Source organism: Coregonus lavaretus (genome assembly GCF_964263955.1).
Source record: "Coregonus lavaretus genome assembly, chromosome: 2".
In the NCBI taxonomy this organism is placed as follows: domain Eukaryota; kingdom Metazoa; phylum Chordata; class Actinopteri; order Salmoniformes; family Salmonidae; genus Coregonus; species Coregonus lavaretus.
Window position 1 is genome coordinate 41,715,150 of NC_139989.1, and position 25,192 is coordinate 41,740,341.

Here is a 25,192-nt window from a genome sequence, read left to right on the forward strand (position 1 = left end):
AGGCTTCGCACTGATTAGAGTCAATGGCAGATTACACCGTGCCTTTTGGAAGAGATGCAGATTTTAGGATTTCGGCAGGTTTCCAAAGTCACTCATCATTATCCAACGGACGGCATATTTTACGCAGACCAACGGATTGAGGAAAACGATTCATGGGATTGAGGATAACGACTCCGTGGGGGTTTAAGTGTTTCGACAAAAGATTATGCAATTAGTTAATATTCCAAATGTAATCATCCTACCACTCAAACTATTTGAACTAATTTAGGCCGGATCATTCTACTTTTTCAAAGAAAATGGCTGAAATCTATTTATTCCAAAGTTATCCAACAGTTGTTTAGTTAGAAACGATGCGAATTGTGCACAGGTAATTTCTTGGAGGAACATTTACCTGGTTTTCTGTCGTATTGGGATGTTGGCAGAGGCAGAGTCGGGTTCCACAGGGAGACACCGCAATCCAGGAGCAGCATAGAAGAAAAACATGCAGTCCATTGACCCATGGAGACATGGCATATAGGTTTATCTCAAGCCGAATCGTGCCATCTTCAAATAGGTTGAGCAAACGATTTATTTTTATATTCACCATTTCATTGTCCTTCACATATTTATGCTACAGCATAATTTTTTGTTGTGGTACAATCATGCCAACCCAGAGTAATGAGGAAAAAAGGTGCCTCCATCACAAGAATGTAGGCAGCAAAAAACTTCTGCAAAAAGATTGCACCGCGGACAGGAGGACTGCTCTGGATGAGACTTTAAACATGGCTCTCACTCACCAAGGATCAAGTCATGATCGCAACCAAAGTAGAAATTCTGCCTTGCCCATCACTCACAAACAGAGTATTGCCTCATCCGAATATAATATTACTGTCGCACAGAAATATGGAAACAAAAAGTTACCTAACGCACTAATCGTCGGGGTGAAGAAGGGGGGCACCAGGGCGGTGCTGGAGTTCATTCGAATTCATCCAGATGTGCGCGCGCTTGGAACAGAGCCCCACTTTTTCGATAGAAACTATGACAGAGGATTGGACTGGTACAGGTACGAAATGTCACGTTGATTTCAATACATAATAAACTAATTTGTCTGTTTATGATATATTTTCATGTTCAATATGTTCTTTTTTGAACAAGTGCATGCCCCCTACAAAGGAATGTGTCACAATAAAACAGTAGACTTATAACCTAATGTATGTAGGTCTGCCTATGAGATAATATACATTTATGTCATTTAGCAGACGCTCTTATCCAGAGCGATTTACAGGAGCAATTAGGGTTAAGTGCCTTGCTCAAGGGCACATCGACAGATTTTTCACCTAGTTGGCTCGGGGATTAGAACCAGCGACCTTTCGGTTACTGGCACTACGCTCTTAACTACTAAGCTACCTGCCGCCCCTAGATATGCTTGGGTGTACTGTATCTGTAGCCATTTTATTATATCTCTGACATTATTAGTCAGCTCTAAAAGTGTGTACTGCCCATAACGTTTTTCATGATCATTAGGCTAATCATGTACCTTGTGGGATGGAATAAATGGGCAGTATATTCCATCCTCTCTACCTACCACTCTTGTTGAAATTGTTGATAATGATCACTTAGAGCTCCCTATAGATCCTTTTTCATAACACAATACAGTAGAGAACACTCATAGACACGCTGAGTATACCAAACATTAGGGACACCTTCCTAATATTGAGTTGCAGCCTCAGTTCATCGGGGCATTGACTCTACAAGGTGTCGAAAGCGTTCCGCAGGGATGCTGGCCCATGTTGACTCCAATGCTTCCCACAGTTGTGTCAAGTTGGCTGGATGTCCTTTGGGTGGTGGACCATTCTTGATACATACGGTAAAACTCAGCAGCGTTGCTGTTCTTGACACAAACCGGTGCAGGTGTTCTTAATGTTTTGTATACTCAGTGTAGATACACTACATGACCAAATTATGTGGATACCTGCTCGCCGAACATCTCATTCCAAAATCATGGGCAATAATATGGAGTTGGTCCCCCCTTTGTTGCTATAACAACCTCCACTCTTCTGGTAAGGCTTTCCACTAGATGTTGGAACATTGCTGCGGGGACTTGCTTCCATTCAGCCACAAGAGCATTAGTGAGGTTGGGCACTGATGTTGGTAAATTGGGCCTGGCTCGCAGTCGCCGTTCCAATTCATCCCAAAGGTGTTCAATGGGGTTGAGGTCAGGGCTCTTTGCAGGCCAGTCAGGTTCTTCCACACTGATCTCGACAAACCCTTTCTGTATGGACCTCGCTTTGTGCACAGGGGCATTGTCATGCTGAAACAGGAAAAGGCCTTCCTCAAACTGTTGCCACAAAGTTGGAAGCACAGAATCTTCTAGAATGCCATTGTATGCTGTAGCGTTAAGATTTCCCTTCACTGGAACTAAGGGGCCTAGCCCGAACCATGAAAAACAGCCCCAGACCATTATTCCTCCTCCACCACACTTTACATTTGGCACTATGCATTGGGGCAGGTAGTGTTCTCCTGGCATCTGCCAAACCCAGATTCGTCCGTCGGACTTACAGATGTTGAAGCATGATTCATCACTCCAGAGAACCCATTTCCACTGCTCCAGAGTCCAATGGCGGCGAGCTTTACACCACTCCAGCCGATGCTTGGCATTGCACATGGTGATCTTAGGCTTGTGTGTGGCTGCTCGGCCATGGAAACCCATTTCATGAAGCTCCCGACGAACAGTTCTTGTTCTGACGTTGCTTCCAGAGGCAGTTTGGAACTCGGTTGTGAGGGCTGCAACCGAACACAGACCATTTTTACTCGCTACACGCTTCAGCACTCGGCGGTCCCATTCTGTGAGCTTGTGTGGCCTACCACTTCGCAGCTGAGCGGTTGTTGCTCCTAGACGTTTCCACTTCACAATAACAGCAGTTGACCGGGGCAGCGCTAGCAGGGCAGAAATTTCACAAACTGACTTGATGGAAAGGTGGCATCCTATAACGGTGCCACATTGAAAGTCACTGAGCCCTTCAGTAAGGCCATTCTACTGCCAATGTTTGTCTATGAAGATTGCATGGCTGTGTGCTCAATTTTATACACCTGTCAGCAATGGGTGTGGCTGAAATAGTCGAATCCACAAATTTTGAAGGGGTGTCCACATACTTTTGGATATATAGTGTAGTTTGTGAGATAATTTATCTAAAGCTTTGATTTCTCAAGGTGTACAAATATTTCAGAATACCAGAGAAAAAGAACCAATTGGAATTGTAAGCATTTCAAGTAAATCAAGCCCCAAATCCAGGATGAAGTTACTTTGGCTTGATACCCAGGATGAAATGCCACAGAATAGCTGCAGTGTCGAATTTCAGTAAGAAACCTGCAGATCAACAGTAATAGATATTTTCAGGGGCAGACTTTTAAAAAACCCTCTGCAGCAGAAACATGGATAATATTGATTAGTGACCTCGGATAAGGTAGGACTCCTCCTGCATTCCCTCTGACGGGATGGTGCTCCAGTGTACAACGATGAGACGGGACATTGGGTCCAGCCTGGCGCTGTTTCTTACCAATGAGTCAGACCTTGGATAAGGAAGTCCATAGGAGAGTAATACCCTTTTCTCACTATTGTACCTACCCCAACTGTACTGTGCTGGCATGGATATTTTCCTTTCACAGGGTTTCTTTCCAGCATGGCCAGATCCAGTAAATCTCAGTTCAGCTTGGCTCAGTTGTGTGACTCTACCTGCCCTCATCCCTTGGCAGCCGTAAGGTCAGTGCTGAAGGTGGTACCTGCACACTTAAAAGCAGGCATTACACAGGTGTCACATTCTCCTCTCTGACAGAACATGGTGCCTATTGAGTGGAACCGAGCAGGGAACTCTCATGGGTCGCGTCTACACTTAGTTGAGAGAGAAAACTCACTGAAACAAAGAATATGCCATTAGAAAGTGTTCTGTGGGAGGTTCTGTCAGACAGGCCACTCCAGTGAAATCACCCAGCAGCTCTCCCTAAGCCCAGTTGGTTGTGGTGTGTGCTCACTGTCCCATCGCAGTGTGAAGCTATTTATACCTGCTGTGTTTAAGTCATTTGAGTCAGACTCACTCATGGGGAGCTGCTTAAATCAACAAGAGGGACTTTTATTCAGTTCAGGGCTGAGGACTCAGTATCACTCACGACTGAGGATATGACGTAGTGGTGCTTTTTCACACACCTAGCTCTGGGGGTTAAGAATAGTCCTATAATAAATAACGATAACTGTAATAATGCTAACATTAGACTAATAGAACAGCGGCAAGTTTGTGTGTAGTAGGCTCATGCCAATATATTAATTATTAATTACACACATAAACACTCACACTTACGCAAACACACACACATACACACACACACATATACACATACACACATACACACATACACACACCGTCACACACAGGCTCTATATTCATCAGTACTATTTGGGGACTGATTAATTAAAATGCCACAGAGGCCAGGACCTTGCAAACAGTGTCTCTAATCCCCTCTGAAAGCAATTTTAGTTTAGCCACTGACATCCTGCAATAAGAGCCACATAAATGCCGGCAGTAATGAGAAAGATAAATTGGCTGATTAACAGCAAAAGTTCCATACAAATCACCTTTAATAATGTGTTTTAGAGAGTCTTATTTTTCATTTGATTTCAGTCCAAGACATGACAGACACCATCCATTTAAATGCAATGAGTTTTTGCTGGAATGGTTCACCTCAGTCATGGTGACTGAAACTGTAGGCAGACTACTAGAACTAATATAACCTGGTCTCAGCTTTAAATAATACGATTGTCACCATCTTCATAATGAGGCACTGTGATAGACTTTGTCCTATATTTTTTATATAAGAGCCACTTGCACATTCCAACTATTTTCACCCCGCTGTAAGTGACAGACCTGTGCGACGACAGTGAAATGGTGCAGTGTTCATTACTTGATTTCCAGAATAGAACAAGACCCATTTGGCCTCATTTAGATTGCATGTGAGTGTCTCTCAATCCTTGTGACTATATAAGGGGCAGCTGAATTTGACATTATACTGCAACCAATTCCACAACACTTCGTGGACTCGTTTTTCAATTTCCAACAAATACGTGTCACTACACACCATCACTATCTTAAAAGGGCATCTCAGTTCTATTGCTTTTACAGGAGTCAGAGGCGCATCAAGTAGATTCCCTGAGAAGTGTTCAAATTGTGCAAGAGGCCTTTTAGAATTTGCTTCAGCCAAGAGTATTCTCCAGGTCCACCATTAATTGGCTCAGGGAGGTTACTGAGCCCCGGAACTCAAGCGTCAGAAAGGTTGACGAGGACAGAAAGTTGGCTGCTGCTCATTTAACAGAGGGAACTACACATTCCACTGGTCCAGGAATCTCTCTCCACTAGTAACGAGGAGTCTTAATCCTGAAATAGCTCAGAAACATGTAGCAGTTAACATTAATTACAAAAACAACTCCTCTCGGGAATATCCCCCAGAGACACCATGGCACAGTGAGGTTTTGATATTAGGATTTTGTACTGAATAAGTCATTAGCTGGAGTTGCCAGCAGCAAGAGCCAGAGGTAGTGGTACTGTGAGTTTCCTACTCAAAGAGACAGGGATAGGGCCGTTACCAACTGTAGGCATCCCAGCTGTACATATCATTTAGAGCTGTTGAGAATGGTAGGCCACCCTGGAGGCAAGGCCACACAATGACATTATTCTGAGAGAGGGCCTCTAACATGGCCGATACCATGCCTAGCCATGTATAATGTGATTATATAAATGTGTAGTTTAGACTGTAGTAAATTGAGTTTGAGTAAATGGGCATATGCACAACTCTGTTCGAACTGTTTTGCCTGGAATTTAGTCTAGTTAGTGCAATACAGAAGGCGAGGTCAGTACAGATGCATCAAAGCTGGGACCGAGAGAATGAAAAACAGCTTCTATCTCAAGGCCATCAGACTGTTAAATAGCCATCACTAGCACATTAGAGGCTGCTGCTGCCTATTGAAATCACTGGCCACTTTAAGAAATGGAACACTAGTCTCTTTAATAATGTTTACATATCTTGCACTACTCACTACTTGCAATATTCCAATATTTCCTATCACTAGCAAATGCCAGGTGTCTTTGGAACCATTTGCATTTCAACCACAGACTGAATGAATCTTTGCAGTGTCTCATTATGCGTTGGTAATGTTTTCATTATTCCCTGCAGTTCAGCAGAAAGCCTTTTGCAAAGACAGACAGGGGGAAATGTGACAGGAGGAAACAAGTTTAAACTGAACAGGATGTGAGGACATGCTGACATGCACTGAAATAGTTTTGTTTACACCGTTTTCCATAGAAATTGGCAGCTGAGCTGCAGTTAATTAATCTGAAACATTTACACAATTAACTGAAATGCTCATCTGAGGATGTGCAGCTTGCCAGCCATGGATTTCGGGGTCTTCCCGAGAGTGTCTTCATTTTGGGATAGTTGGACACTTTCCCACATCAGAGTCAGACACAGTAACAGCATTTGGCTCGCCTTAATTCAATGCTTTATCGCTTCAGGAGAGCAATTGTCTCTCAACATCCTCAGTGGATTAGAATATTCCAATGTGCTGTCATTTCTGTGAAACATAGTGCACAGCCAACATGACTAAATCAGACATCATTGAGGTCAGACTCAGGCAGTATAACACTTACGTGTATTTTATTCTGATTGTGAAATATTTGTTTCGCAAACAGACAAACAGGACAGTCCTTATGTCAAAACATAGTTTCCTCTGGAAAAGATTGAAAAGGTGTGTGTCCACAGCAGATCAGAGCTTTGTTTCAAATTGAATAAGACTTGCTGCTGGTTGTCTTGGCAGTTGACTCTAACTGATTTCTTGGTCTAGTTAACAACCCAACTGACCTGGCTTGCTGTCAGTATTGCTGTCTGGGACGTCGCTCGTTAACTCTCAATTGACTTTCATTGAGACCAGCTTCTGTCGCTGCTGACTGGTGATTAACACTTGGACGTCATCCCAGCAGAAATCTGAGTGAGTGAAATATGAATAAGATAATATTTTCCAGTGGAGACAGAATAAAGCTATTTCCTTCTTACCAGGCGAGGGGAGTGGATTGCAGTTGGTGATGAGGTTGTGTAATGACTCTGGCTTTATTACAGCTGTGCATTAGAACACATGAAGCTGTGGAATTGCAATCTGTGTTGTTCGCAACCGTAACATGGTCTGTACACGTTAACCCTCCTTGTGTCATTGAAGATATGACGTAGCCATACCTTGAACATAGACACATACTGAAGTTTGTAGCAATACTGTATAATGATTTCAAAGCTTTTTCACATAGCGGTATTACCTGTCCCTGAATCCTATAACCTTAGATAGAGTATTCACTGTATAGTTGTGAAATGCAATACAAATTGCAAGGTGAAAGGCTTCAGGATGAAAGCAATGGATGAAAGTGTGACTGTCTATGTGAATGTGAATATGATTCAGGCCCCGGTAATAGCGGTATGTGAAAAATCCACATACAATACTGTATAACACTACAATTCAACATGCTCTTAGCATCCACCAAGAAAGCAATATAGACATGCTCTAAATCCCAGGCATTTCCCTGCACTGATCGCACTTCATCTTACGTTCTACAGATCATGTGAAAGTGACCATGATGAGACATGAGACCTATGTCATAATTGAATCAGGGTCTTTTCCAAAATAACCCCCGCTCGAGCCGAGGCCGTCCCAACACCACAGATAATGGACACGTTGAAGTCACCATGCTCCCTGTACCTGGTTAGAAGACAGTAACTCACAAGTGGTGTATTGTTTAATAGGCAGGGTTCATTATTAGTCTGTGTGATGACAGACACGTTCTGCTCTGGCGGAGATAGGGGCCACTCTCTAAATCTCTCCGTCTGTCTGTCTGTCTGTTGCAGGGACTCTGTCTGCTTGTCATGATTGATGGTTTCCAATTTAAATCCCAATCAGATCAGGCCTGGCCCTCGCATTACTGTCCAATCCTCCGACTCATCATAAAGCTGGGTAATTAGTACAATGAGGCCTAGATTAATTCTGTTGAAAACAGTGTCACCACCACATCCTTTCTACTGACAGTGGAGGATAGCTTGAACGTGGAGGATGTGAATACATTTGTACATTTTAGTAATTTAGCAGACGCTCTTATCCAGAGCAACTTACAGTTAGTGAGTGCATACATTGTTCATACTGGCCCCCCGTGGGAATCTAACCCACAACCCTGGCGTTGCAAGCGCCATGCTCTACCAACTCAGCTACAGGAGGCCTACAATATCTGAAGAAGGCAAACAATATCCACAAAGCAGTGGAGGCTGCTGAGGGGAGGACGGCTCATAATAATGTCTGGAACAGAGCAAATGGAATGGCATCAAACGATGTTTGATGTATTTGATACCGTTCCACTGATTCCGCTCCAGCCATTACCACGAGCCCATCCTCCCCAAGTAAAGGTGCCACCAACCTCCTGTGCCACAAAGGTTTAAGATTAAACATTCTTCCACATCAAAAGACCTGCTAATGACCATACCAAAGTTAGAGTTGAAGTCGTTAAGTTTACATACACCTTAGCCAAATACATTTAAACTCAGTTTTTCACAATTCCTGACGTTTATTCCTAGTAAAAATTCCCTGTCTTAGGTCAGTTAGGATCACCACTTTATTTTAAGAATATGACATGTCAGAATAATAGTAAAAATAATGATTTATTTCAGCTTTTATTTCTTTCATCACATTCCCAGTGGGTCAGAAGTTTGCATACACTCAATTAGTATTTGGTAGCATTGCCTTTAAATTGTTTAACTTGGGTCAAATGGTTCGGGTAGCTTTCCACAAGCTTCCCACAATAAGTTGGGTGAATTTTGGCCCATTCCTCCTGACAGAGCTGGTGTAAATGAGTCAGGTTTGTACAGTGAGGGAAAAAAGTATTTGATCCCCTGCTGATTTTGTATGTTTGTCCACTGACAAAGAAATGATCAGTCTATAATTTTAATGGTAGGTTTATTTGAACAGTGAGAGACAGAATAACAACAAAAAAATCCAGAAAAACACATTGTCAAAAATGTTATAAATTGATTTGCATTTTAATGAGGGAAATAAGTATTTGACCCCCTCTCAATCATAAAGACTTCTGGCTCCCAGGTGTCTTTTATACAGGTAAAGAGCTGAGATTAGGAGCACACTCTTAAAGTGCTCCTAATCTCATCTTGTTACCTGTATAAAAGACACCTGTCCACAGAAGCAATCAATCAATCAGATTCCAAACTCTCCACCATGGCCAAGACCAAAAAGCTCTCCAAGGATGTCAGGGACAAGATTGTAGACCTACACAAGGCTGGAATGGGCTACAAGACCATCGCCAAGCAGCTTGGTGAGAAGGTGACAACAGTTGGTGCGATTATTCGCAAATGGAAGAAACACAAAAGAACTGTCAATCTCCCTCGGCCTGGGGCTCCATGCAAGATCTCACCTCGTGGAGTTGCAATGATCATGAGAACGATGAGGAATCAGCCCAGAACTACACGGGAGAATGATCTCAAGGCAGCTGGGACCATAGTCACCAAGAAAACAATTGGTAACACACTACGCCGTGAAGGACTGAAATCCTGCAGCGCCCTCAAGGTCCCCCTGCTCAAGAAAGCACATATACAGGGCAGTCTGAAGTTTGCCAATGAACATCTGAATGATTCAGAGGAGAACTAGGTGAAAGTGTTGTGGTCAGATGAGACCAAAATCGAGCTCTTTGGCATCAACTTAACTCGCCGTGTTTGGAGGATGAGGAATGCTGCCTATGACCCCAAGAACACCATCCCCACCGTCAAATATGGAGGTGGAAACATTATGCTTTGGGGGTGTTTTTCTGCTAAGGGGACAGGACAACTTCACCGCATCCAGCCATGTACCGTCAAATCTTGGGTGAGAACCTCCTTCCCTCAGCCAGGGCATTGAAAATGGGTCGTGGATGGGTATTCCAGCATGACAATGACCCAAAACACACAGCCAAGGCAACAAAGGAGTGGCTCAAGAAAAAGCACATTAAGGTCCTGGAGTGGCCTATCCAGTCTCCAGACCTTAATCCCATAGAAAATATGTGGAGGGAGCTGAAGGTTCGAGTTACCAAACGTCAGGCTCGAAACCTTAATGACTTGGAGAAGATCTGCAAAGAGGAGTGGGACAGAATCCCTCCTGAGATGTGTGCAAACCTGGTGGCCAACTACAAGAAACGTCTGACCTCTGTGGTTGCCAACAAGGGTTTTGCCACCAAGTACTAAGTAATGTTTTGCAGAGGGGTCAAATACTTATTTCCCTCATTAAAATGCAAATCAATTTATAAAATTTTTGACATACGTTTTTCTGGATTTTGTTGTTGTTATTCTGTCTCTCACTGTTCAAATAAACCTACCATTAAAATGATAGACTGATCATGTCTTTGTCAGTGGGCAAACGTACAAAATCAGTAGGGGATCAAATACTTTTCCCTCACTGTAGGCCTCCTTGCTCGCACACACTTTTTCAGTTCTGCCCACACATTTTCTATAGGATTGAGGTCAGGGCTTTGTGATGGCCACTCCAATACCTTGACTTTGTTGTCCTTAAGCCATTCTGCCACAACTTTGGAAGTATGCTTGGGGTCATTGTCCATTTGGAAGACCCATTTGCGACCAAGCTTTAACTTCCTGACTGATGTCTTGAGATGTTGCTTCTATATATCCACCTAATTTTCCTTCCTCATGATGCCATCTATTTTGTGAAGTGCACCAGTTACTCCTGCAGCAAAGCACCCCCAAAGCATGATGCTGCCACACCCGTGCTTCACGGTTGGGATGGTGTTCTTCGGCTTGCAAGCGACCCCATTTTTCCTCCAAACATAACGATGATCATTATGGCCAAACAGTTCTATTTTTGTTTCATCAGACCAGAGGACATTTCTCCAAAAACGATATTTGTCCCCATGTGCAGTTGCAAACCATAGTCTGGCTTTTTTATGGCGGTTTTGGAGCAGTGGCTTCTTCCTTGCTGAGCGGCCTTTCAGGTTATGTCGATATAGGACTCGTTTTACTGTGGATATAGATACTTTTGTGCCTGTTTCCTCCAGCATCTTCACAAGGTCCTTTGCTGTTGTTCTGGGATTGATTTGCACTTTTCGCACCAAAGTACGTTCATCTCTAGGAGACAGAACGCGTCTCCTTCCTGAGCGGTATGACGGCTGCGTGGTCCCATGGTGTTTATACTTGCGTACTATTGTTTGTACAGATGAACGTGGTACCTTCAGGTGTTTGTAAATTGAACCAGACTTGTGGAGGTCTACACATTTTTTTCTGAGGTCTTGGCTGATTTCTTTTGATTTTTCCATGTTGTCAAGCAAAGAGGCACTGAGTTTGAAGGTAGGCCTTGAAATACATCCACAGGTACACCTCCAATTGACTCAAATGATGTCAATTAGCCTATCAGAAGCTTCTAAAGCCATGACATCATTTTCTGGAATTTTCCAAGCTGTTTAAAGACACAGTCAACTTAGTGTATGTAAACTTCTGACACACTGGAATTGTGATACAGTGAATTATAAGTGAAATAATCTGTCTGTAAACAATTGTTGGAAAAATTACTTGTGTCATGCACAAAGTAGATGTCCTAACCGACTTGCCAAAACTATAGATTGTTAACAAGAAATTTGTGGAGTGGTTGAAAAATAAGTTTAAATGACTCCAACATAAGTGTATGTAAACTTCCGACTTCAACTGTATGTATACGGACTACTGTGGTTCACAAGCAAATATTTACTGAGGACTCTTATAATGCACTCAATTCCCTCTTGATTTGAAACATCAATGAAGTTACACCCTGCGAGGTCTGGGTTAATTGATTGTACTGAAGGAGATGATCCAAAGCTGACCTTTACCTGGAGCTATGGTCTGCATGCCTGATATAGCTGGTGCCTGTGTGTCTGTACAATGTTGACTAGTTCAGTGGACCCAAGTTAGCAGCCAGGGAACTTGGCATGTCCTTTGGCACTTTTAATGTTATAGTATGCCAGACATGGTTTTTAGGTGTTGGTCTCAGCACATCTGTCAGGGGTGGTATTAAATACACACATTTGTTTTTACCAGTGAGGGGAAAATTGCTATCTCTTTGCAATCTTGTGAGCAATGGGCACATTTACAATGTTGGGATAGATCCTCCACAACTCGGTTCATTTTAATAGAGTGATTAAAATGTCACAGCCTGTAATCCATCCTGACTCCTCTCAGAGTTTCACCAATAACCTGAACAGGAGACGGCTGTAAATTACTCCAGTAAATTTAGTTTCAGCTCACAGGATCTGGATGATGATCAGAGCAGGGAGCCCATCCATCTCTCTACAACTTTGATTCATGACACAAAATGCCAGTTACTGCCAGCTTTATAAATATGTGCGTGTGTGGGTGTACTGCATGTGTCAAAATGTGTGCAATTGCAGTACATCCAATGGCAGTACAGTTCCACATTGTGTGTATACCGTCCAACTATATTCTACCTCATTATTAATATTTTACTAACGGTTCATTCTCCAGAGTTATCTGATATGATTTACAATATATAATCTACCAGCATTCTCAACTGTAAATTAGTCCCAGAGCTCCACACAGCTCGTCGGTATTGAGAGCTGGAGTGATCATGGTGACCCTATCCTTTTGAGAGTAGGCCTATCGAGCGACAATGAAGGCTTTTAGAAAGCTACACTTCTGAAGGTGCTCACTGTTCTCTTCAAGCGCCATAGGGTGTCAGGACAGAATACACTGCTGCTAAATGGCTTACAACATGTCAGAGTCACCTTGGCATATCACAATTACAGCAAGAGCCTCCTGTCCTCTCTGATGCTACAAGCACGTCCATTGAAAAAGGCAGGCATCCAAATACAGGGAGGCCAATGCAAATAATGTTAGTGGAGGTTTTAGGTGTGATATCAGACCTTCGCATGGTGCCATTTCTAATTTCACACTGTGGTGGCTGTGTTTCCAGGAATGCAGTCAGTATGCTCATATGAGTAACTGTCCTTTTCCCCGGTTTGGGTATTTACATAAGAGGAAAATGGAAGATGGCACTTTAATTAAATATTTATTAAATATTTATTGATGAGAAGCAGGTTTATATATATATATATATTATAGTCAATGGAATGTTTTGGAATCATGTGGATGGGTTTTAATTTATAATATTCAATTTCTGTAAAACAAATGTTAGTTCAATAAAAAACTACAGAGAACAGCAGGTGGACAATTTATTTTATTAATGTCATTTATTGTAATGATTGCATAATTTTCTCTGATTAGATCTGAGAGGGTAACTTCATTTCTCAAATACATCACATGGATTAACCCTCCCGTTGTCCTAGGGTCAAAATGACCCGCCACTGTGTTGAACCAACTTTATTTAATTTTTATATTTTTGGGATCATTTGTGAGAATGAGGCAGTGAGACTTTAAAGAAAGTATCACTGCCTCCTTCTCACAAATGATCCAAAAAATATAAAAATTAAATAAAGTTGGTTCAACACAGTGGCGGGTCATTTTGACCCTAGGACAACGGGAGGGTTAAATCCATGCTGAAATTAGAATGTATGCACAACGTGTAGGCCTACATTATGAAAGTTCAGATCATGTTAATGCAAATTCCACCAATTTAATTAGAATTATATTAATAAAACACAGTGATAAAGCTGTCTCTGACTAGTTGTTAATACTAAATGATAAGGAGAAGGGGGAAATCATCTAAAGAGCAAATGTACATGCATATCTCATCACTCCAATCATGAACAAGTACATTTAAATTCAAGCTAGGTTTCTGTTCAACCAAACCCGGGTATCAGCACACCCAGTAGATAATGTGAAACATTAACTTGTGCTCCCAAAATGCACATTTTCATCTTTAGGCAGTGGATCATTGTTGTCTTGTGCTTGAAAAATGGATTATGTAATTGGTTATGTGAAGTAAAAGCATCCTATTAATGATATGTTCCATTATGGCTTTCTCTATGGAAAGCTGCAAAAAACCTTTTTGTGTCCTGGTCTCATCTGAAACCTTGGTGGATTAAATAAAGTTATAGGAGGTGATGGATTTTCTTTAATTCCTAATCGACAAGAAATGCACCTCTTTGTGGCAGTTGGGAAATGCTACAAAGTACGGATGCAAAGTACAGTACCAACACTCCTTCTCATCAGCAAAAAACTGACAATTTCAGATCTTGTTCACACTGCGTTCAGCTCCTGCACCAGGCAACAGTGGAAGTGTTAGACTGTTAGTAACACCATCCTGGGTGTTGGTTGTGTGGATTTTTTAAAAAGGTTTATGTAATATGCCTAATTGCAGCTATTTCTTTTAACAGTGTTGGGGAGAATTGTCAAACCCAAAAAAGGGTAGTATTTGAAAGTGTATAACCCAACAGTGTTGGAATGTTTGTAGCTTTCTCCATGAGATTATATAGATTCCTAAAATTCCATCAACTCAATAATACATGTATGATGATGGAAAGGAAAGGGAAAGGGGGATACCTAGTCAGTTGTACAACTGAATGCATTCAACCGAAATGTGTCTTCCACATTTAACCCAAGCCCTCTGAATCAGAGAGGTGTGGGGGGCTGCATTAATCGACAGCACCATCATCGGTGCCCGGGGAACAGTGGGTTAACTGCCTTGCTCAGGGGCAGAACAACAGATTTTTACCTTGTCAGCTCGGGGATTCGATCCAGCAGAAATGTGAAGAAAGAGGAAGTATATACTATACTATAGGTAAATGTTGATGACGTAACTAAATTGGGACTCCAACACTATAGTAGCATGTTTTTAGCATTCGGTAAAGCTGTTTTCTGGGGAAGGTGCTACTGCTGTTCTGTTCCTTCCATCCCATGGAAGATTAGTAATTGCCTGTGGCCCTAAACTGGTAAGGCTAACTGAGACACCCAGCAGAACAGCACAGGATTCATAAATCAAGCTAAACTGATCAATATTTCTTACACTGTAAAGGTACACTACATCTCATTCCAAAATCATGGCCATTAATATGGAGTTGGTCCCCCCCTTTGCTGCTGTAACAGCCTGCACTCCTCTGGGAAGGCTTTCCACTAGATGTTGGAACATTCCATTCAGCCACAAGAGCATTAGTGAGGTCGTGCATTGATGTTGGGCGATAAGGCCTGGCTCGCAGTCGGCGTTCCAATTCATCCCAAAGGTGTTCAATGGGGTTGAGGTCAGGGCTCTGAGCAGGCCAGTCAAGTTCTTCCACAAAGATCTCGACAAACCATTTCTGTATTGTCATGCTGAAACGGGCTCCTGAGTGGCGCAGTGGTCTAAGGCACTGCATCGCAGTGCTAACTGTGCCACTAGAGATCCTGGTTCAAATCCAGGCTCTGTCGCAGCCGGCCGCGACCGGGAGACTCATGGGCGGCGCACAATTGGCCCAGCGTCGTCCAGGGTAGGGGAGGGAATGGCCGGCAGGGATGTAGCTCAGTTGATAGAGCATGGCGTTTGCAACGCCAGGGTTGTGGGTTCGATTCCCACGGGGGGCCAGTATAAAAAAAAATAATGTATTCACTAACTGTAAGTCGCTCTGGATAAGAGTGTCTGCTAAATGACTAAAATGTAAATGTAAATGAAACAGGAAAGGGCCTTCCCCAAGCTGTTGCCACAAAGTTGGAAGCACAGAATCATCTAGAATGTAATTGTATGCTGTAGCATTACAATTTCCCTTCACTGTAACTAAGGGGCCTAGCCAGAACCATGAAAAACAGCCCCAGACCATTATTCCTCCTGCATCAAACTTTACAGTTGGCTCTACGCATTGGGGCAGGTAGTGTTCTCCTGGCACCCGCCAAACCCAGATTCGTCCGTTGGACTGCCAGATGGTGAAACATTGATTCATCACTCCAGAGAATGCGTTTCCATTGCTCCAGAGTCCAATTGAGGTGAGCTTTTCACCACTCCAGCCGACGCGTGGCATTGCACATGGTGATCTTAGGCTTGTGTGCGGCTGCTCGGCCATGGAAACCCATTTCATGAAGCTCCTGACAAACAGTTATTGTATTGACATTGCTTCCAGAGGTAGTTTGGAACGCGGTAGTGAGTATTGCAACCGAGGACAGTCTATTTTTACACGCTACGCTCTTCAGCACTGGCAGTCCTGTTCTGTGAGCTTGTGTGGCCTACCACTTCGCGGCTGAGCCGTTGTTGCTCCTAGACCTTTCCACTTCACAATAACAGCACTTACAGTTGACAGGGGCAGTTCTAGCAGGGCAGGAATTTGACGAACTGACTTGTTGGAAAGGTGGCATCCTATGACGTTGCCACGTTGAAAGTCACTGAGCTCTTCAGTAAGGCCATTCTACTGCCAATTATTGTCTATGGAGATTGCATGGCTGTGTGCTAGAGTTTATACACCTGTCAGCAACGGGTGTGGCTGAAATAGCAGAATCCACAAATTTGATGGGGTGTCCACATACTTTTGTATGTATAGTGTAACTTATGGCCACTCTTACCTCAGTAAAGGCCATTTAGAGCACACAACTCATCCTGTAAAGGTTGCTTTCTGAACCTTGGCTTCTAAGCAATATTGAAGATGCTTAAAGGTTCAGTGCAGCCGTTTTTATTTCAATATAAAATCATTTCTGGGTAACAATTAAGTAACTTACTGTGAATGTTTTATATATATATATATTTATATTTACATTTACATTTACATATTCTTAGCAAAGAGCAATTTCTCAAGTAACAATTTTGCTAGGACTCTCTGGGAGTGTTCTGAGTGGGGAGGGGAAAGCTGAAAACTAGCTGTTATTGGAACGCTCTTTCTTATTGGTCTATTAACTAATTTATAGACTGGTGATGTCACCAGAAAGGACACAACTTCATCCCACCAAAACAGGCTGAAATTTCAGGCATTCTTTTCAAACAGCTCTTACACTAAAAGGCAATTATCATAATATTCACAATTTCACAGTATTATTCCAACCTCATAGTGTGGAAATACATATAAAACACAGGAAAATCACGTTTTTGACTGCACTGGGCCTTTAAGTGCAATGTTTAATCTGTAGCAACTTGCTTGCAAACCACACATTTCAGTATCCAGCAGAGTGTTTCTTCATCTCAGAAATGGAAGTACTGTTTGAGCTGATGATTAATGTAGACGCCATTTTTGTGTAACTGTAACTATTAAGCTCTTGTGTTTGTTTTATTTGGTATGTAGCTAAAGCCCCTACTATCTTTCTTATGAGAATAAATATATTTTGTTCATACAAATGTTGTTATGCTCTATTTTAAGAAGTGATGCTGTGCTTTCTGATGTTAAGCCTACAAATTGAAGTTATGGAGAAACGCTCTATCCTAGGTCTACCCTTACAGCAAAAGCTTCTTGTACTGGGAAACTGAACTGACCCTGGTTTCCCGCATTGGTTCGTTTTTATGACGCATCGTTGCATCGTTAATACAGAGTGTTTCATATGACACCAGTGTTTCATTTGCCCCCATATTAAAGAAACACACCATCAGTCACAGACATAAAGTTACTATTTTATTGACCGTATCAGTTTTAGTGCAAGAATGGTTTTGGGAGAAACTGCTCAATGCACTTTAGGTGGGATCTATCCATGTTAATGTTAAAATGTTTCTGGGAAACAAGGCCCTGACCTGGAGGGAAGAAGCATTTTACTGGATCTAGAGCTTGTATTATGCATACACTATGGGAAAGCCCAGTAGCCTAGAGGTTAGAGAGGTGGACCAGAAGCATGTTGGGAAAGGCAGAAGACACATTTCTGTTCTAACCAATGGACAATAATGTTGTATTCAAATGTAGGTTGTAATTGTATCTTAGAACTATTCAACAAGGACCAATAATGTGGTTGATGATCTGATGCAAGTTTTAGCCAACCAAACATGTAAATACAACTTTTGCATAACCCAGGTTTTAAACAGGAATGATGTATTTCTTAACTCCCATTGCTCAAATCATGAAAGGAAATTCCCAGAGCAATGCCAGTCTCTACATTTTCTTGCAAAATATCAGCACACTAGTCTTTACTTTGCTATGTATAGTTTCCGTAGATATGAGAAGAACTTTACAAACATTTGAAGATGCATTTCCCCAGAAACTTTGACCTATTTAGTGTGACCCAAATTTTCCGAAGTATCTTTTTCTGTTGGATGTCCTTAATGCAGGTGATTGTGATTTATGAACACCAGTCTAAAATGTGATTGGATGATTTCCCTCCAGCCCTCAGCATCACTGTCACCCTGGAGATAGGGAACAGGAGTAGTTTTCATGAAACCTTTTCAGCTATCGAAGTGGATAACGATTTCTGCAAGTCAATTAAATTGCTTTACAATTCTATCCCCATCTAGAGTACTAATACAATGGATTCCTGGCATAAAAAAAACAGTTTTAAACTGATGTTTTTCTCTTTTTGTCTTTCTCTATGTAGAGGACTAATGCCACGGACTCTAGACAGCCAAATCACCTTGGAGAAAACCCCTAGCTACTTTGTGACACGAGAGGCTCCCAGACGTATCGCCAGTATGTCCCCCAACACCAAGCTGATTGTGGTGGTGCGTAACCCAGTCACCAGGGCCATCTCAGACTACACACAGACTCTGTCCAAGAAGCCAGACATCCCCACCTTCGAGGAGCTGGCCTTCCAGAACCGGAGCCAAGGTCTGGTAGACACCTCATGGAACGCTATCCGTATAGGGATGTACATCCTCCACCTAGAATACTGGCTGCAGTACTTTCGCCTCTCCCAGATCCACTTTGTGAGTGGCGAGCGGCTGATCACGGACCCGGCGGGGGAGCTGGGCCGCGTCCAGGACTTCTTGGGTCTCAAACGCATCATCACAGACAAGCACTTCTACTTCAACCGAACCAAAGGCTTCCCTTGCCTGAAGAAGCCAGAGAGCAGCAGCCAGCCACGCTGCCTGGGCAAGTCAAAGGGTAGAACTCATGTGCAGATAGACCGGGAAGTCATCGAGCAGCTCCGGGACTTTTATAGGCCTTTTAATATCAAATTCTATGAGATGGTGGGACAAGACTTTAGGTGGGATTGAGAATCTGATTTTTTTTAAAGAGCAGGTGATATATGCTTATTGAAATAGATACCTCAGTGGAGTCATTCGATTGAGGACACCTTAAAGTAAATCCAATTGCTCTTCATGTTTGAAAATACAGTGCGAGTTTAACAAGGCGTGTGTAATCTGCATCTACCTTCAAAACCTTTGATATAACTTCCTAGTTCCTACTTTAACATCATGCCGGTTTTGTTAACCAAATAAAATAGAAATATATGCTGCCATGCCATTTAATCTCACAATTAGTATTTGTCATACACTAAATTGTGTTTCTTCACAAAGTCCTGTTTCTTTTACAACAATGTACCATGTCAATTGTTCCAACTCAATGGACAACAATAAAGAGTATATAGTGACAGCTGAGATTTGTTGTAACATGTCTATACTATGCTACGGTATGATCACAGCCCTGACAAAGCTATAGTATGTGAACTTGGCATAAAATGTGTATCATAAAGGCATTCTTGCAAATTAAGACAATAATGAATGTAAAAACTGTTAATGGAATGTCCTCATGCATATTATCGTATCAAATCATGGGCATTATGATGATAATTGGAAGCATCTGTCTTTTCAGCATCACACAGAGAAGAGGTGGAGTGTGATGAAAAGACATAGAGGAAGATGTGGAGTTGAACTACATAGCAAAGTGAGCTCTTCATCCAAGGCAGCAAGAAGAAAAACAGCAGATGTTTGTACTCTGCCTTTTGAGAAATTAGGAATGGCTTGATTAAAGAAGCTAAACTAAAAAGAGCCCAAACAAGCGAATGCTCATTTGTCATAAATTAATGATTCAGATTGAATAATGTAAGTTGAGAACTGTAGTATTGGTTAAAAGTTCTAAGCAGAACTTGTGTTTTCAACATTGCCCAAACAGTACATAGAAGTACACAAATTACAGAGCACTAAATCTAGTTAAACCCCTACAAATCATTTGCATATTTGGGGATGTAATAAATGCCCTCAAATGCAATCATTAGGGTTGTAAAATAACCACCTCCATGTAACATAGACGCATAGAACCAATGCATATTTAAGATAATTACATATTCATAGCAGCAGCATAAAAACTGTGCTGTTCCTTCCACGGCATGTCCTTGGGCCACAGCACTATTTAAAATGTTGCTTAGTGCCCCCAAAAGGCTAGGGCCGGCTCTGACTGCATGTGTGGGTATGGCTGTGGGTATGCAGACCCGCGAGCCTCTGTGGCCCCTCTTGATGAGCAGATTTTTTGTGGCCCCCACCCCCATCAAAGTTGCCCATTCCTAATTGAAATTGTCATTTGTGATACTGCTCAATAATTCTTGATTAACCTGTCTACCCCTGCCTGCTACTTTGTGAGCCATCACTGTACATGCTGATACGCTGAGCAGTTTAGCAATGAGCTCAACTTTATCTAACCACAGTTGATTACAACTTTTTTTCCCCCAGAATGCATTTGGCTTGACTACAGAGCACTGAGAGAAAGTTATTTCCCGGCTTTGTGCGATTGTATTGCAGACAGAAATAATGATCTATCCTGTATACAAAGAAAACAGACTTACGGGATTTCCAGCTGACTTGTAGCAGCCATGCTAGAAACACACCTCACATAATATTTATTCCCAGATGGTTGTCAGTAAAGAGCAGTGTGTGAGAATGCATCACCATGGTAATGTACAGAAATCTGTTTTACACCCTGAAATCTGAGGCTCATATATTATTCCTTGTATGTGTGTTCTATTTCTTCCCTGCCATTCAAATAGACTGTATTGACATCTAACCTCAGAACTGTCCTTTAGCCACTACAGTCAGCATAGTGAACTGGTAGGGTCATGGTCAAAGTGTTATCTTTCCCAGGCCTACTCTGTTTTGCTCTCTACATCAGGTATTGATTGGACATGATCATGGGGGAAGTAACAGTCCAATTACCTGCAATGGTCAACCTTCAAAATAAATATCAAGCAGCAAACAGGCTGCTGTTATAAATGTCATGAACTTTGAAAAGACCGAGGCAAGTTGTGCTACAGCCTTTACCAGGCAATGTCAAGCAGTACATGATGCGATCAATTCCAATGGATTCATTGTTTCATTTCATCAAAAACTTGCACTGTCAGGACAGCGTTTGAATCAAAAACCAAAATACATGCAGGAAAGCATTTAAGGAGTCATTACTGTCAGAGTTGATACAGGTTTACAGAAACGTTTTTAACCTTCCCAGACAATCCCATTGTGATTTCAAGGGGGACCTGAAACTTCATGAACTTTACAAAAGTTATGTCTGCTCTCGACAGTCTTAAATAAACAACTGTTTAAAGGGAGAAGTGAAGAGGCGAGTATAGTCCCAGGGTGTGCAGTATGCTCATCTCTGAAATGATATTGGTTATGAGACATCAATAATGTAAAAATGGTTGCGGGCACCAAAACTTCTAAGAGGAGAAAAAGCCTGTTCAAATATTCTTAAAAGCCAGGCTTATATATAAACTTTTACATATTTATTGGTCCATTAGCTGACAGCTGGGAGGAAATGTATGGGGAAATTACCTGAACTCCTACTTATTCTCCATCCAAAGTTTAAGCTTCAACTGAGCTAGGAATAACTTTTTAGACAGAGTTGCAGTTTTTTCTCCTGATTGTCTGTTGTCCTACAGGCCTATGGGCAACTTGATCATGCCCTGCTCATACAACATACTGTACAGTAGATTATGTTACGTCAGAATTCACCACACAGTAGGTCACTCCAGAGGCGTACCATCCCTAATGGTTATAGAATTTGGGAGGTTCCTACTTATAAACCAGATGTCTCAGCTTGAAAAGGTGAGTGTTACTCAGTTCTAATGTACATCTACTGTAGCTGATCAGAGGAGCGTCTGTTGAGGACTGTACTAACCCTTTCTGCAGTCCTTACACCAAATTAGTTGCAACTCATCTTTCTCTCTGCACATTCACAAGAACTTTGTTCAGATGACAGGCCAGGTATATTTAGATATTTGAAGCAGGCAATGATTAGCCAGCTTGTTTAGTGTTGGTTTGGTTCTATCAGCAATTATACAGAAACTGGAGACAGATAACTTTTTCTCAAAACAGGAAGTTGAAAGTATGTCGATTGATATTCAATGTTCACACTCTTTTCCTTTAGAAGAAAACAGATCCATCTTAACCCCTTTAACCTGGGTTGTATCCAGATGGAATCACTCAGCATTTATATGGTCACATAATTGTACGTAGTTCTCTAAAGTAATCACCATAACACTGTAGGGTGCACAATAAAACTGGTGAGCAATGCACTGCCGGGAAATGTAAGCCTTTTAATAAATATTTAAGTCTGAACATAGGGCTATGGTATCCAAAGCCCCCACCCCCACACTTTTCTTAGCAACTTGGATTCTTCCGTACAAAAGTTAATGGTCTTGTGGTATTTATAGATTATTTTTATCGGAGACATCACCTTGTCTCTCCTCCTAAGGCAAAGCCATAGAGGATAATGAGGATGTTTCTTTTCTCCGTAGTACAGTAAGAAAAGCACTATGGATGATTTATATGGTGGCAGCCATAACCCCCTCTCCAAGGAACTCTCATTAAATGCAAGAGATAGCATGTGAGCAAACCTCTACGTGCTTCAATAGTGCATGAATCCCTATAATTCCCCAAGGCCTTCCCTAAGAACACATATTTGCTATGCTTTACCTCAAGGGAATATTTGAAATCAAAAGGCGTACAAAATGAATGCAGATATTTCCCAGACAGGAGTGATAGTGGATAACACATTTGTTATTGAGAGGTCTGGAAGGGAAGCTGTGTGGATGTTGCTGCTTCATAGTTGATGTGCTCTCCACCTGACAGGCTGAACGCCACACTAATGAAGACCAATGCCATTAAAACGACTCCAGAAAGACTCATCGCCTTTGATCCTGTCAAGGTCTGTACGTGTGGTGAGAAGAAAATACAAAAATGTATGGATACACACACAGACACTTGTCTATTCATGGTATAGTAAAATATATTTTGATTCTCTGCATTCTTTAGAGATCCCACACCTAATGGTATAAATAAGAATGTATTTTCAGGTTGATTCCAGAGTTAACAAGTTTGTTGGTGAAAGTCTCTGCGATATGTCTCTCAATAGACTTTTCCTTGACTGAGGCCCCTCTTAACCGAACTGGAAACATTCTACCTCATCTCATTTCTCTGTGACCTGTTGAACAGGCAGTAAGCTTCCTTACCTTGGAGAAATGTCAGTCTCAGAACAGGATTTCAGGAACCCAGTGTTGGAGGATACCAGCTCCCTGGATAACTACAGTACCACCAGCCATGGGTAGACCTCTGGACGTCATGGCCAGCTCGTCCCAGATTCATGCATGTGTAGCCATTTGCATTCTCTTGTACTCATACCCCTCTGGATCCCCTCAGGATCTTATACAACTCAACTGACAGTGTACTGTATAGTATGTACTGGATGTACTGTACTGGATGTTATGATGTGCTCAGAGACAGATACATTTAATGATTGGGTATATATTGATCCCATTCACATATCTTGTTTGCATGCGGACCGATCCTTCTATCATTACTGATATTCAAAGCAGTTTTAATAGCAGTATTTGAATGCTCTTACGGTATTCCAGCATTTTTTATTAGTCTTTCTTGAACATGCTTCACAGATATTGGTTACAATTGATTTTATGCATGTTTTATCTACTCTGATTTACTCTTGCAGAGACCTTTAAATAAGAACCTTTCATTTAAGCAAATCATTATATTTCCAATCACGTATTACTTTACAAGCACACGTATAATACTGAAATTCTCAGTTGTATTTAAAAATCACTACCTAGGGCCTATTTGTTTGATGCTGGGTGTCACGACTTCCGCCGAGGCTGCCTCCCCTCCTTGTTCGGGCAGGCTTCGGCATTCGTCGTCACCGGCCTTCTAGCCACTGCCGCTCCATATATCATCATTCCATTTGTCTTGTCTTGTCAATTACACACACCTGGTTCTTATCCCCTCATTAGTCTGTGTATAAGTGTTCCCTCTGCCCCCTTGTCCTTGTGGGTGATTGTTTATTGTGAGAGTAGAGTAGCTTGGTGGAGCTACTCGTACCTTGTATTGCCGGGGTAGATATTTCCCCTGTGCCTGTATATTGTTGGAGCTACCCGTACCCTGTATTGCCAGGGTAGATGGTTTCCCCTGTGGCTGTTTTCGGTTGTCGCTGTCCAGCGCAATTGTGTACGACGGAATAAACTCTGTATTCGGTGATATACCCTCCTGCGCCTGACTCCTTCTATCATACTCATCACACTGGGATTCCCTGTGATTTACTGTAGTTACAATGCCAAGAACATGTGCTCATTCAATGTCCATTTATCTGATCGGTGCTCTCACCCAAAAATAATAATGATCACTTTTAAATACCAGCTTGCAAACCAGTCTTCAATGTCTTGTACAGAAAGATTTTCTCACATTTCATAGCTTCACACAACCTGCGTTCTGCCTCCTGCCCACCCTATCTGTCTCTCTCACATCCCAGATGATATGGAGACGACTGCCAAATGATGATGTAAATTGCTCTGACAACTGTGAAACCGCTCATTGGAAAAGTGAAAGCTCTGTCCACTTTAAGGTTATAGATTTAGATCGAGAATCCAAGGTGTGGGCTCTTCACCGCAGCCTGAAGAGAAAAACATCATGGGCGAAGTGTGAATACCCTGTTATTCAAGGTGCTATGGACCAGGTTGCAATGGCCATTTGGGGGGTCTGTCTATGCCTTGGCAAGGCCAAAGTATCTAATTTATTTGGTCCAACAAAGCCAGTTGAAATGTTCTTAAATAACATTGTTGATAGCGGTAAGGATAAAGGCTAATGCTATTGACAACTGTTTGGTTATTCACAAAAGATAAATACTGTTCTGTTGTTTTGCTGCTAGCCCAGTTGCAATTAGTAGTGTGAAGCTCAGATTTCTAAAGGCATTTCTCATAATGCTGAGTCATAAACCTGTCATGGCTGTTTGGAGGGTGTGAATAAAGACAATCAATGCCATAAACATGGTGGGGAGACATGGTTTGCTGATGTAATGTCTCATTGACCCGTAATGTGTATGCAGTTAAGGAAAATACATGG

General features: G+C 42.0%; 1 protein-coding gene across 1 annotated transcript; it reads left to right on the plus strand.

Moving 5' to 3' along the window:
- Positions 1–479: 479 nt before the first annotated feature.
- Positions 480–19,075, plus strand: LOC311104052 (heparan sulfate glucosamine 3-O-sulfotransferase 2-like; the record flags this gene model as incomplete). Its single annotated transcript, XM_084145708.1, has 2 exons — positions 480–1,042; positions 18,457–19,075. Exons 1-2 carry the CDS (start codon positions 507–509, stop codon positions 19,073–19,075), a joined length of 1,155 nt encoding a protein of 384 aa, XP_084001834.1. The 5' UTR covers positions 480–506.
- Positions 19,076–25,192: the final 6,117 nt, after the last annotated feature.